Source organism: Vipera berus (assembly GCF_964194415.1).
Source record: "Vipera berus genome assembly, chromosome: 1".
Taxonomy (NCBI): Eukaryota; Metazoa; Chordata; class Lepidosauria; order Squamata; family Viperidae; genus Vipera; species Vipera berus.
The window spans coordinates 158,433,409-158,447,261 of NC_138202.1; the positions used below are offsets into that span (position 1 = coordinate 158,433,409).

The 13,853-nt window shown below is 42.7% G+C and overlaps 2 protein-coding genes across 2 annotated transcripts in view; both read left to right on the plus strand.

The window, feature by feature from the left end:
- Positions 1-255: 255 nt before the first annotated feature.
- On the plus strand, positions 256-2,143 carry SP5 (Sp5 transcription factor; the record flags this gene model as incomplete). The annotated part of the gene is made up of 2 exons (XM_081316203.1): positions 256-306; positions 1,052-2,143. 2 exons carry the CDS (start codon positions 256-258, stop codon positions 2,141-2,143), a joined length of 1,143 nt encoding a protein of 380 aa, XP_081172329.1.
- Positions 2,144-8,101: 5,958 nt separating this feature from the next.
- Positions 8,102-13,853, plus strand: part of ERICH2 (glutamate rich 2) — a gene marked incomplete at both ends in the record, with an annotated part of 43,262 nt that continues 37,510 nt past the window's right edge. The window contains 3 exons of the mRNA XM_081340111.1: positions 8,102-8,136; positions 10,483-10,626; positions 10,712-10,760. Of these exons, the coding sequence (XP_081196237.1) occupies positions 8,102-8,136; positions 10,483-10,626; positions 10,712-10,760 (228 nt within the window). The remainder of the gene's footprint in view (positions 8,137-10,482; positions 10,627-10,711; positions 10,761-13,853) is intronic.

The following is a 13,853-nucleotide window of genomic DNA, read 5'->3' on the forward strand; positions in this document are numbered from 1 at the left end:
CTTCCTCCTGACTGGCTGGCGGCCCAGCAAAGTCCTTATCAAATTCTTGGAGGTGATCCTGGCGCAGTCAGACAGTCCGCGGAGATCGCGCTGAGCCCGGGCTGGCGGGCTGAGTCGGCGACGGGGGGGGGGGGGGGGAGAAGAAGAAATCAGAGGCGGAGGGCAAGGAAACGGGGCAGCTTTTCGGCTGCCTCTTGGCGACTTTATGTCGCGGCAGTGGCCCTCTGGCCTCTTCTCCCTCCGGACGCGATAGCCATGGCCGCGGTGGCCGTCCTGCGAAACGACTCCCTGCAGGCGTTTCTTCAGGTTAGTCTCTAGTTGAAGATGGGGGGTAGAGTACCGGGAGCCTACTCCCCCCCCCGCCCCCGCGAGGATATTGGAATTTCAGGCGACAAGATTGGCGGGAGACCACAGAGCGGGAAGGTGGCGAGCTGGTGGGTGTTTAGGGGAGGGGGCCAGCTCACTTGGGACCCTCGGAAAAGTTACGGGGGGGGGTTGATTGCGCACGTAAAATAGACTTTTGAGTAAATCGCTTGATCCCTGGGCTTTTTTTTCCCCTTTTCTTTAAATCCACTTTTGAGAGAAAAGAAGTTTTTTCCCCTTTCTGCTCTCATTGAAGGATTCCCTACAATCAAGGGCCCGCGACTGCATCTAAAGCCCGCCCTCCCCTTCCAAAGCTATTGTCCTGAACTCAACGGTCTAAGAGTCGTCGGAAGTAGTCCAGAGCGAGGGGAGGGGGTAGACGGGCGCGAGGGTCTCTTCCAGCGGGGTTCGCTGAGAGGTTTCCAAGTTGGCACCGAACTGAAGTGGGCGGGAGGAAAGCGAGGCAGCACCGCGGGCTGCCGACTCCGGGCATCCCGGTTGCGGTTCATTGTCTTCTGAGAAACGCCCCGCCCAGGTGCCGAGCTCAGCCACCGGTACTTAGCGCCCGGCAGTAAACTTTTTGAGATGCCGCCCGGTATCCACCAACGGGCGCTTGCTGCTAGGTGGAGAGGAAGAAGCCCCAAGGAACAGAGATTAACCGCCGCTCTTTCCCCACCTTTTGCCGCAGGATCGGACCCCCAGCGCCTCTCCCGACTTGGCCAAGCACTCCCCTCTGGCTCTCCTGGCCGCCACCTGTAGCCGAATCGGGCAGCCGAGCGCGCCGGTCGCTCCCTCGGATTTCCTGCAGGTCTCCTACGAGTCAAGCTTGGGCTCCCCGTCCAGGATCTTTCACCCGTGGAGCAGCGAGATGCCGGCCCACTCCCCGGGCGGACTGCCTCCCCCGCCGCCCAGCCTCGGGCTCACCCCGCAGCCGGCTTTCGCGGGCGGCCACGAGCTGCCGCTGACGCCCCCGGCAGATCCATCCTACCCCTACGAATTTTCCTCCGTCAAGATGCTCCCGGCTTCCATGGGCGCCCTCTCCTCCAGCTGCCCTCCGTCGGCTTACGTGCCCTACGCCGCCCAGGCGGCCCTCCCGCCGGGCTACTCCAACTTGATGCCCCCGCCGCCCGCCCCCCAGTCCTGCCGGCAGCTCTCGCCGGCGCCCGAGGACCTGCCTTGGTGGAGCATCCAACAGGCGGCGCCAGGCCCGGGCACTTGCGCGCATCGCTTCGCGGCCCCCGGGGGCCTGCCGCGCGGGCTGGTTTTGGCGCCCTCGGAGCTGGCGCAGTACCAATCGCAGCTGGCCGCCCTGCTGCACCCCAAAGCGCCCCTGGCGGCCACGGCCAGGAGGTGCCGCCGCTGCCGCTGCCCCAACTGCCAGGTAGCGGCAGGCGCCGGGCCCGACGCCCCCGCCGAGCCCGGGAAAAAGAAGCAGCACGTGTGCCACGTCCCCGGCTGCGGGAAGGTCTACGGCAAGACGTCGCACCTCAAGGCGCACCTGCGCTGGCACACGGGCGACCGGCCCTTCGTCTGCAACTGGCTCTTCTGCGGCAAGAGCTTCACGCGCTCCGACGAACTCCAGCGGCACCTGCGGACTCACACCGGCGAGAAGCGCTTCGGCTGCGCCGAGTGCGGCAAGCGCTTCATGCGCAGCGACCACCTGGCCAAGCACGTCAAAACGCACCAGAACAAGAGGCTCAAGGCCGGCCTCGGCCTCGGCCTGGCGGGGGGCGACGGGCGCGCTTGCGCAATCAAGCGAGAGGAGTCGCGGGACTTGTGACCTGTTGCTGCTTGGCGTCGGTTACGCTGAGGCGCTTTTGCGCTGCTCTGTTTCCTCAGCTGCTGCCCTCTTGCAGGTTTCGGAGCGGGCCGCTTTCTCCTTCCACTTCAGCCCCGTGCAGAATCTGGACATTTCGGGAAAAACCGGGAGAGCTCTTTATTTGGAGACCATTAAAGAGGAGCTGGAAGGACACACACATACACACACACACACACACACACATCCGGAAAATTTCCAAAGTCTGGCATCTTAGAGGCTTGCGTTAGTTAGACCGATTTCCTTTGAGAAGCAATTGGAAAATCCTTGGTCAGGAGACCTAAGGGATTGATAGTTTTCCTTGGATTCGGATCTTCACCCTCTGGAGCTAACCTGCCCCATAGTCTTTGTTTGTGTGCTTTGAAGTGCAACCGTGAAACCCATCTGCGGATTTGGAACTGCTCTGTGGATCTGAGATTAGCCTTGTGCGGTTTTGTTTTTCCTTTGGATCTCCTGCAACCCCCTACGCACACTTTTTTGAACTCCAGATTAAAGCTATCCTAGGATCTCATCTTCCATCCAAATCCCCCAAAGGATTATGGCTTCACTGTCAGATGCTTGCAGCCAAAAGATTGTGGTCCCACCTTCCACCACATTTGGAAACATCTGGCCATAATGGACCAGAATGCTTTAAAAAGAAAGAAAGGAAAAAAGAAATAGAAACAGCAACATTAGCCTAGTTATTGAGTGGGTATAATTTTTTGCCTTGTGTTTAGGGGGAGAGATCAGCCCTTTGTATACAGTTTATTTAAAGCTTTGGATAAAATCATTCCTCTTTCCCTCCCCCCCCCTTATTTTTATACCTGACTCCCTTATGGGGACTACACCATGAGAAGTTTGAAGTGACCCACAGTGTGTCAGCATGCTAAAGTAAATGCATCAACCCTGGAGTCATATTGGGAAGATCACACTAAGCTGATTTCATCTTGTTTATTTCTTTTGAAACTTTTTGAACATATACCACTAAGCCATTTTAAGTGTTTGTTTCACTTCAACAAATGCCCCGTTTAGTTGGAGAGCACCTTAGTATGAGGTCCAACCTGCAGCTCATATTAACTCAGCATTGTAAAGATCACCTATATTTTCCTTGTGGAATATATTATAATGGTATAAAATGTGTGAGTTTCTATTGCTTTATCTATTATTTTTAAAACAATTGTTGATCAGAGTTGTAACATTCAAACATTACAAGTAAACAATAATGTATATATATTGTTTGCACCCCAGCGGAAAATTGCAAAGTACAAGAAGCTTGATCGAAAAAGGGAAACAGAAATCAACTGCTGTATAATTATATTGAAGAATTTATGTTTAGCGGTGTTAAAATCAGCAAGACTTATTTCTGGGTAATAAGAACCACCCCTACAAAGTTAAAGTACTTTTTTGTTTGACTTCCATTGTCTTCATTGGGCTTAGGAGTGCTTAACTTGCAAGATCACGCTTAAGGTTGAAAAAGCAGCATACTTGTTACTAGAAGAAATATTATATGGAGTATGGTTTGTCAGAGTCTTTTGCCATTTTTGTTCAGTCTTCTGCACTGCTAAAATTGTTTCACATTGAAATTGTTTCCCCATTTTTAAATGGACAAGATGAAAATCAAGAAAAGCAAGTTTGAAGTTTCTTTTTAATTTCCAGATGTCAGAATAAGGCTGCAGTTTTGTACCATATGAGCATAACTTGGGATGAGATCTACTAAGTACTCCTAACGCACATAGAAAATATCCAACTTTTTCTGAGCCACAGATTTTATTTCTGTATTATATAAACATTTATCAAAGCAGTGAAAGCCCCTAAGTGTTCATCTTGTAAAGCCTGCAAATTTTCAGATCTCAGCCTTGTAAATTTGTAATATAAGTATAATACAAAAGGAAAATTCCATATTCTTTGAAAAATAATTTGTCAACTACATCTTAAAATAAAGATTTTCTTACAAACTAATGTGTATTCTCATTTAAAGTACAAAAAAATTCAGCTGGTGCTTACTGAATAAAGTTCAAGTTTGTGTTCCCAGTTTTGTACTCTATATTGTACATCTGAAAGTAACTGTAGATACCAACATCACAGTGAACTGTTCTAGGACTGTGGTACTAGTGAAAATATCCATCTGAAATAGAATGTTTTAGTTGCATTTGCAATTTTATTATTTTTTAATAAAATTTGGCAAATCGTATAAACATCAAGATGAATTTGTTTTCAAGGTACTGCAATTTAAGCAATTTAAAAAGGAAAGCTGCCAAAACTGATCTGCGAAGTTGCCATTTTTAGTTACTGAAGGGAGTAACATCACTAAAACTTATTACATATAACCTGCAGAAAAATGTAATTAGTTTTAAATGGGAATTTGGAAGGGCAACCTGTTTTAAGATAGATTACTTGGATTTGGGATTATTTTGCAATATTGCCTTCTAATAAAATATTTTTAACTTTAATACAAATGCTTTCCAATCTATGAGACAATATTTTTCCAGTTTTTACATCTCTTGCTTTTGAGATGAATGTGAACATTAGAGACTGAATGAAATTATGGTGCAAGTTATAGTATAATGTCAAAAGAATTTATTTGCAAACATAGGAATTTTAGGAGTTGTATTTTAAATGCAGAATTGATTGGATTAAAAATGTGTATGGTAAATAATAATCTAAATATTAATTCATTTAGTCTTGTTCCAGTACTGGCAATTTATATCATTTTGTTAGTAGCGCTGTGCATTAGTAAATTATGTATAATGGTTGCAGTTCTTTAGAACATCTTGCAATTCAATTTTATATGCGCTTGCTTACAAGTAAATTTTGTTACTGTATTTTCAGTGAAGCTTTTTCTTATGAATTGCAGTCCTAAAGAGATAACATACAGTAGTAGCTGCTATTTTTTAAAATATTTCTGACTTTTTACAGCATACAATAATGGTAATCCTTTTTCAATCTAATAAGATTGTTGTTGTTGTTAGTTGCAAAGTCGTGTCCAACCCATCGCGACCCCATGGACAACGTTCCTCCAGGCCTCCCTGTCCTCTACCATCTTCTGGAGTCCATTTAAGCTCACGCCTACTGCTTCAGTGACTCCATCCAGCCACCTCATTCTCTGTCGTCCCCTTCTTCTATTGCCCTCAATCTTTCCCAGCATTAGGCTCTTCTCCAGTGAGTCCTTCCTTCTCATTAGGTGGCCAAAGTATTTGAGTTTCAAAATAAGAAGATAGGTTGATTGTATTTTTATATGAAGAACATATTTTTAAATATATAAAGAGTGTAATCCCTCTTTTAATATATTATGAACAGGATACTTGTTCAGGTTCATCTTTTATGAGATACATCTTCTTTGTTTAAATAAGCATCCTATATTTTCCTAAACTGAAGTCTTCTGTCAGTATTAGCTAGCATGCTCATGCAACTTGATAATGGTCATTTCTGAAGAAAATTATATTCTGCAAAGCAGTGATAGAGAATAAGCCTCTTTGCACATAGGATTTGCTTCTGAGAAGACACTGGTTTGCACTATATTTATACTATGTAACTGGGTAAGACCACATGACACATACAAATCAATTAAAGTCAACTGTCAAACTGATTAGATTGGGATTGCTTTAAAAGAGCAAACACTTCAGTTTTATATTTAAATGAATGAATGACTATCTGTATAGGATATTTAAATCAGTGGCTTCCAACCTATCTGGGTTGGCAGCCTGGCGCTGGAGTTGGGGAAGAAGGGATGGTTTCATGCGAGTTGTGATGACAGCGCAAATAACTGCTGCTTGCATGAATGGGACTCCATGTGTGAGTGCTTGCTGCTCGCACATGTGGAGCTGTGTGTGCATGCGGGCTCACTTACCTCTTGTGCAACGCAGTTCCAAATGGACTGTGGCCTAGTAGTGGGCCATGGCCCTGGGGTTGGAGACCCCTGATTTAAATTACATAATATAAATTCCCCAAAGTTCACAAAGCCTCCATACTCAGAAACTCAGTCATTCTGGGCCAATTGTAATTGTCGAACAGCATATCTATATCTTTCAGATTGTCTTAAGCTGGATCTGGGTTACGGTAATTCATTTTGCATTTTGTTATAGCATTCTCTAGCAGCTTGCTTTCATAATATGGAAATATTTTAGATTATTTATTTGATAAATTGATTATAATTCATGTGTTTATTTATTGTACATATATGCCTCTTCCACCTATGATGTTAGATAGCTCACAGTAAAACAAAAACAGATATGGCATTGTACATTAAAATATGTTCAAATAGTAAAACACATCATGTTGCCTTTGAACTAGATATAGCAAACTGGCTTGCTTCAGTTATATTGTATTGTATTTATACTCCCAAGTCCTGTTGGATATGATCTTACCTACTTTTCAACATGATAATAGCAAATCACCCATCCTAATCTCAACTAATTTAATTTTCCCCTTCACATGCCATGATGTGATTATAATAGATCCAGAGTCCAGAACTTGGTTATACATTCTCTAAAGCTGCAGGTCTATATCCTCCTAAAGTTAATGGTAACTAAGTCTCATCAAATTTGATGCATTAATTAGGTAAAATTAACATAAAATATGTCAGCTGGGCAATTTAGGAAGAATCTGAATCCAGTCTGTAGTGTCCACGCTAATCTTCCCTCTCTTTGCATATGGGCAATGGCTTTGCCTAGCTTGGTGTCCTCCCACTGGATCTGAGTGACTGCTGCTAGAATTTCCAATCAACATGGCCAATCATTGGGAATTCTGGAAGCCACATCCGGAGGCCACTGAGTTGGGGGGATATACTCTGTACACTGTGAAAGCACTAACCCAGGGAGCTAATAATCATTTCAGAGATGACGTGAAGAAGACCTCACATTTTCAGGATTTCATCACGTTCTTAGGATATTCCTATTTTTGCCAAACACACAATAGTTGTGAATACTTTTATTTCAGCAACAGTCTTGGTCTGCAAAAGTACAGTATACCTAGGATATAGCCAACCGGTGGTTTTTACTAAACTGAACTTGCCACATATTTTTAAGATAAGAATAATCGCATGTATATTTGCTGCTGATTTTGATTCACTGATACCCAACTTATGGTAGTCGTACTTCAAAGTGATCCAACAAAAATAACCGTACATCCAATTGGTAATACTGCTGATTCCAGAGGAACAGTTGCAATACTTCCTGCTCAGTCCAATGCTCCTTCTCAGAAGTAAGGCACCTTATTTCTTTAGGGAAATCAGGCCTAGACGTTTCTTCTCCTCTAAACGTACACAAGAAAAAATATTTATAGGGGAAAGAGGTGGTTCCTACATATTTAATCTTTGATCATTGTTTTATAATTTCTTTTATTTGGGAAGACAGCACTAGGAAGCTAAGTCATATTCTGAAACGTTTGACCGACTGGGTGCTTGTGATGTAAGATGAGGGAGGCCCTGTAATGTAAATAATCTAAAGATATAAAGATAACATATTTCCATTGTGTGGTAGGGGTTCATTTTTTATGTATTACATCATAGGGGAATTGAGCTTTTTTAAAAAAGTTATTTTATGGAGTGATGTTAGTGTGTTTATATTCTCCCTCTTGAGGGTTTAGTTGTAATTCATCTGTCATTTTGTCAAAACTCTGTTTCCATTCATCTCTTGAAATGTTCTGTGCTGCATATTTTGTATTTTTACAGTCAACCCAGCATATTCTTCTGAGTAAAATTGCTGCAAGCAGGCAATTGCTTTCAGATTTCCATCAGTGATTATTATATCAGAGATGGAAATCTTGGTTTAAAATATTTCTTTGCTTAAGAACAAAAAATGGATTTCATATGTTGTATTTCCTACACTGGGTTGCACTGTTAGCAATATCTATGTATAGATGCATATATTTTGAACTGGAAAGCTTCCTGTGAGTAAGGAAATTAGTACATCAGTTGCAAACCCCTCTAGATTAAATTAGTCTAAGATGTTACAGAAGCGGTTAAATATTATGCATATACAGTGGGTATAATCCAGCCATGATCAATTGTACATAGGTTTAAAGATTTTGACTTGCTCTATTGATTTGAATAGGAATTAATTAGGCTGTTTTCTTCAATGAATATTCTTTTCTGAATTACTCACTTTTGGATGTCACGTGGTTTAAAAAACATCTTCTGTTTGGAGCAAGAAACTTTCCATTTTGTTCTTCCCGGTATGCCTATACCCATCATCCAAGCTGCTTCAGAATGATTTGGAGTTTATTCAAGGAACGGATATACTGGATGAATACCAGGTTCCTGTTTGAAGTATGGCCTCAGTGTTTCCTGATTGCATTAGTTTGTAATAGTATGAAATGACTCTCAGTAATAATTTCCTTGCGTGGAATCAGATAGCAAGAAAGCATAGAGAAGTATTCTGTAGCCATTCCATGTGCATCATTTCACCATCAACATGCTGATATAGTAATGCACGCCGTCTTTATATCTGTTATTGAGTAATGTTGTAAGATGCTGTAGGTCTCTAGTGACAAGATTGCTTTGTTGGCTGTTATTGAATTCTCCCATGAAAACATCCCAAATCCAATGATATTTTTGAAGACACTGAAAAAAATTGCCTTTAAGGAATAAGAAGCCTTATTGTTTCTTTCACATTTGATTCAAATAGATGCTATCATCTACTTAGTACCTAAATTTGAATAAAGGAATAAAGGAATAAAGGAAACTCCAAATTTAGTACCTAAATTTGAATAAAGGAATAAAGGAAACTCCACTCAGGGTCATCAAAATCATATAAACATAGAATGCTATAAACATGGATTAGTTGGGAGATTACACGCTTTGCAAGCATCCTGCAGCAAAAGGAGATAGAAAAAAAGAAAACAAGCAGGGTTAGATCCAAGATCTAACTTTGGAGAAGAATCCAACTTGTTTTGGCCTAATCACGTATGAGGCAAAAAGGAGGCCTGAAATAAAGTCTTCCAAGGCACAGTATGTGATCAATGTTGTGAGGTATAGTCTGGCTTTCAGTGGCTGCATTCACAATCTTCATTTTATTAAGAATAAAATATATACAACTACTCCTCGACTTACAACCACAACTGAGCCTAAAATTTCCATTGGTAAGCAAGACAGTTGCTAATGGAGCTTTGCCCCATTTTCTTGCCAGAGTTGTTAAGTGAATCATAGTAATTGTTAAGTTAGTAATCCAGTTGTTAAGAGAATCCGGTTTCCCCATTGACTTTGCTTATCAGAAGGTAGCAAAAGGGGATCACATGACTCCAGGACACTGCAAATACATGGCAGTTGCCAAGTGTCTGATCACATGACTACAGGATGCTACAATGGTCCTAAGTGTGAAAAATGGTAATAGGTTGCTTATTTCACTAAACGAATGACTGTAACTCGAGGACAACCTGTATCTTGAATAAACAATTGCTTGGATTCCCACAGGGGACTATAACACCTGATTTGCCTGGTTAAGGCATCAAGCTAGAAACCAGGAGACCATGAAGTTTAGTCTCACCTTAGGCACAAAGCCAGCTGGGTGATCTTGGCCAGTCACTCTGTCTTAGCCCTTGTAAGCAGGCAAGGCAAAGCCTGGGAAAAACTTCCCAAGAAAATTGTCAGGACTTGTCCGGGAAGTCTCCAAGAATCAGTCGCGGTTGAATGGAAAGAAAAGGGGGGAAAAAAGTTTAGTCTACTGAACAAGCCCAGTCATTTGGAGTTCATCGCTTGCATCATAACATATTCTGACTGGATGGTGGGGAATGGAAGGATCATCTGGTCATCTGCATTCTTTTAGAGAGTCGTTGAGGCCACTTGGAGGTTTACCTGTGTCTTCAGGGTCACCTGAGTAATGCAAATGTGTGGCTGCAGGATATTTTTTGCCCTGTGTGCCTTCACTGTTGAAGACAGGCACAGGCTGTTGGGGACGAGTCTGTGCTGTCTGCATCTCAAATATAAATCCTTCCATCCCCCACCATCCGCTCAGAGCTGAAGAAGCTTCTTGGGTGAGAAGCCCAACGTCTTCAACGAAAAACAAGAAAGTCCAGTCGCCTCCTGAGAAAGCACCTTTGGGAGCCCAATCAAACTGTTTTGCGTGTTGTTTTAAGACAGAACCAGGGCCGATAGCTGCTCCAGCCAAATTTAATTTATTTAAAAACCGCTCGAAGGGTTAATTTCCAGGTAAGCAATTCGGCTGTACGTTTTCTCCTCTCCACGAAAACGTTTCACATTCCCGCCTCCTTCCGAGTCTTCTCCGCGTGCGCGCCCTGCGAGGCTTCACCGGCCGCGCGCACGGCCCGCGCGGAGGCGGGAACGTTTCCGTCTCGGCTCAAAGTTCCCCGTCGGCCTCCTTTTGCGGTAGGCTCGGAGATGGCCCCAGAGCGTGTTGTTGCTATGGCAACTGGGTGGCCGTCAGTCCCCGTAGAGACGCTTTCGGCATTAGGCAGGGAGCAACTCCGGAGTTTAGCGTCTTGTCTCGCGGGCAGCCGAGTCACACCATGAATAGGTAGCTCTAAGATACTTTTCCGAAGAAGGTCGGGGAATGCGTGTAAATGAGGCCCTAACCCTCCTTCCCTTCTTTTTTCATCCAGATTAAATGTTCTTGTGGGGCAAGGAATGCCGAGGCCTGGGGCTTCTAAGGTAGGAACCTCGATCTTTTTTTTTCTTCTGTCTTTACCATCTTTGATCATACTTGATCTTTCAACTTATGGCCCGCAACAAAAGCTCTGGACATCCACAATGCTTAATATGGAAAAAGGCCATACGGCATCTATTGATCCTTACTCTGAAAAGCATGGAGGTATGTCTAAAGTTTGCAAAACACTCAGAATCCCACAAGTACAATCTCTCTAGCTAAGCCAACTGGGGAAAGCCTTCATCTGTCTTCAGTTTAATTTTCTCTCCGTCTTCCCATAACCAAAGAAACAATATCCTCAAATTACCGTATTAAACAAATCCACAGGTTGGTGTCCTAGAGAACATTGGTTTATAAACCGGGTTTATTAATGGGGTTAGATTAAGGGGGATGGTGTTTGAGGAGCTGCATTTTTCACAAGGAAGATTAGGAACCGTATTTTATAGTGTCTGCAAAACCTACATATAGAGCTGTTAATAAAATCAATAAAAAAGTGAGGATGATAAAACAAGCAATAGTATCAAAGCCATGTGTGTTTCAGTATGTGAGACATAGAAATAGGAATTAATTAAAACTTTTTATCCTTTTACCACTGTGTACTATTTACGATCAATACTTTGGAAGTATTAAAAGTTTTAATTGCCTTTCAGTGTATGTTTAGAGGCAGCATGCAGATTTTCTGTTAATGTAAAATCACAGATATAAAGCAGTCCTCCTGCAGTCCTCAAGGCAGCAATACCAAGCACTGATGCACTGTTTTCCCCCCTTAAATAATTTATATCATTTTATGGTAAAATAGTTCTTATTCCTTCCCAGTACTTGCAAGAACGGCTGGGAGACGGGGCACATGAGTGTTGTCAAGCAGTGGTCAGATCTACAAAGCACTCAAATTACTTTATTCTCATTTGAACTCAAGCCAGACCTGCTAAATGCAGTTTACTGGCTTAAATGAATTTCAGATTATGAATACAGTGATTTGCAGAAGTTCTGGTGTTCTGCAGAGATAGCAGCAGTTGCACGTATGATACATAATTATACACAAAATTATATTTATGTAAATCTGATTATCTGGTCCCAAGAGATGAAGGTTACAACTAGTCTTGATACAAGAATTATATAGAGAAGGTCATATAATAACTATTAATGGGAATGTTTCAGCTTTGAATGCAAGATTGGAGGGTGACTTGCTGAAGAATATCCAACACATTGGAGTATTGTGATAGTAGGTTGATTCTAGAATGATCTTTTCCTACCCTTTAATTCTGGAGATCCTGTATTCACTAAAATGATTTCTTTTCTGCTTCTATTTCTATAGCAATTTAGTTGACACATTTTGTGTCATAATAATTAAGGCTACATTAAAGCTGCATAATTTATATTTACAAACTACAAATCAGCAATGCTGTATCCAAAAATAAGTAAGAGTAAATTGAGTATACTTCCTTACATCTTAAGTTACCTGGTTTAGTAAGCTTTTTACAATATTTGCAAAATCAGTTATTGTTTAGGGACTTTCTATTGGCCCTACTTAAAGTTTACAACAGCACAATAAAGCAACATCAATCCCAGTCTTCCCCTTTGGTTACATTACCCTCATTGCAGTTTAGGATACAAACAATAATGCACCATCATTTTACTATACTTAGTTCATTTGAATTAAATTACCAAAACTCTAGTCTCTACATGTGCTTTGTGGTTTATGAAAATTGAAAAAACAACATATATCTCACAGACATATAGTGTAAAAGAAGGTAGATAGAAGAGAGACTTTACAGGCTTGCAAAGTGTAAGAGGGGTTTTTGTTTGTTTTTTGTTTTTTTGCAAAAGTTGGTTTCATTATAATATACTTTTTAAATGTGTATGTGAATATTTAATGCCAGGTGCTTATAATAATTACTGTGAATAGGAATATTAAGTAATATTTTGAATGCATGTAAGATGACTGTTTTTTACATATACAGTATGCAGTGCTTTTTTTCTAAAAAAAAAAAAGGTGCCGGAACTCAGAGGTGCTGTCACTGGGAGCGATGCCGGTGTCTTGCTATGGCATCGCCGCCTGTCCTTTGCACCCCCGCCCTTGCGGCTCGAAGCCACGTGTGGGGATTCCCCTCCACACAGCCGCCATGGGAATTCCCCTCCCTGCAGTTGCCATGCCGCAGCCCATGCTGAGCCCCCACCTGAAGCTGCTCTGAACCCCGACCCAGAGCTGTGTTCCTTGTGGCAATGGTCTCTGGCACCAAACAGCTGATGGCCTCTGGCACCGGCACTCATTCACTTACTGCCCCGTCGCTTCCAAATGCAGTGAGTGAGCAAGCAAGTGGCGTTTGGAATTGATGGGGCAGTAAGTGAGTGAGTGAACGAGCAAATGGTGTTTGGAAGCGACGGGGCAGTAAGTGAGCGAGCGAGCAAGAGGCCTTTGAAAGAGATGGAGTGAGTGGGGGACAGACTAAACAAGGTGCCTTTGAAAGAGATGGAGGAGTGAGTGAGAGCGACTGGAGGCTTTTGTGAGCAAAGTGTGAGTGAGTGGGGGGGGCTTTTGCGAGCGAAGGGTGAGAGAAAAGGAAAAGTGAGGGGGAGAAGGGAAAAAGAAAAGGCACTGACTTCTGACTTTCTCTGTTACAGGAGTAGAAGGAAGCATTAACATTGAACCTCAACTTTTTGCTTTTCTATAATATTATAAAATAGCCATTTTATAATGGCTATTTTATAATGGCCTATAACAATAAATGAATCTAACCAATGAAAAAATAACCCCCCTTTTTTTTAGTCATCAAGTTTTTGACACCTTGTTAAGCACTGGTGGTGCTTGAATATTGTCATGTCCTAAAAGTGGTACAATTTCTGAAAAGGTTGAAAAGCCCTGATGTAAATGCAGCCTAAATTGTTTATTGCCATCCTATTTGCAAATAATATCTTACTTACCTAGTTGAGATGGTGTAGTTGGGCAGCAGGGAGGGGTGCAAAGTTCCTGCCTTCGCTGCAGACAACTTGCCTGTGCAATGTTTGCCAGCCGGGTCTTTTGGCGTGGTCAGCAGCAATTCCTATTGGCTTTTGAAAGCCAATAGGCCAGGCGTAGGCAACCTTGGCTCTTTTATGAC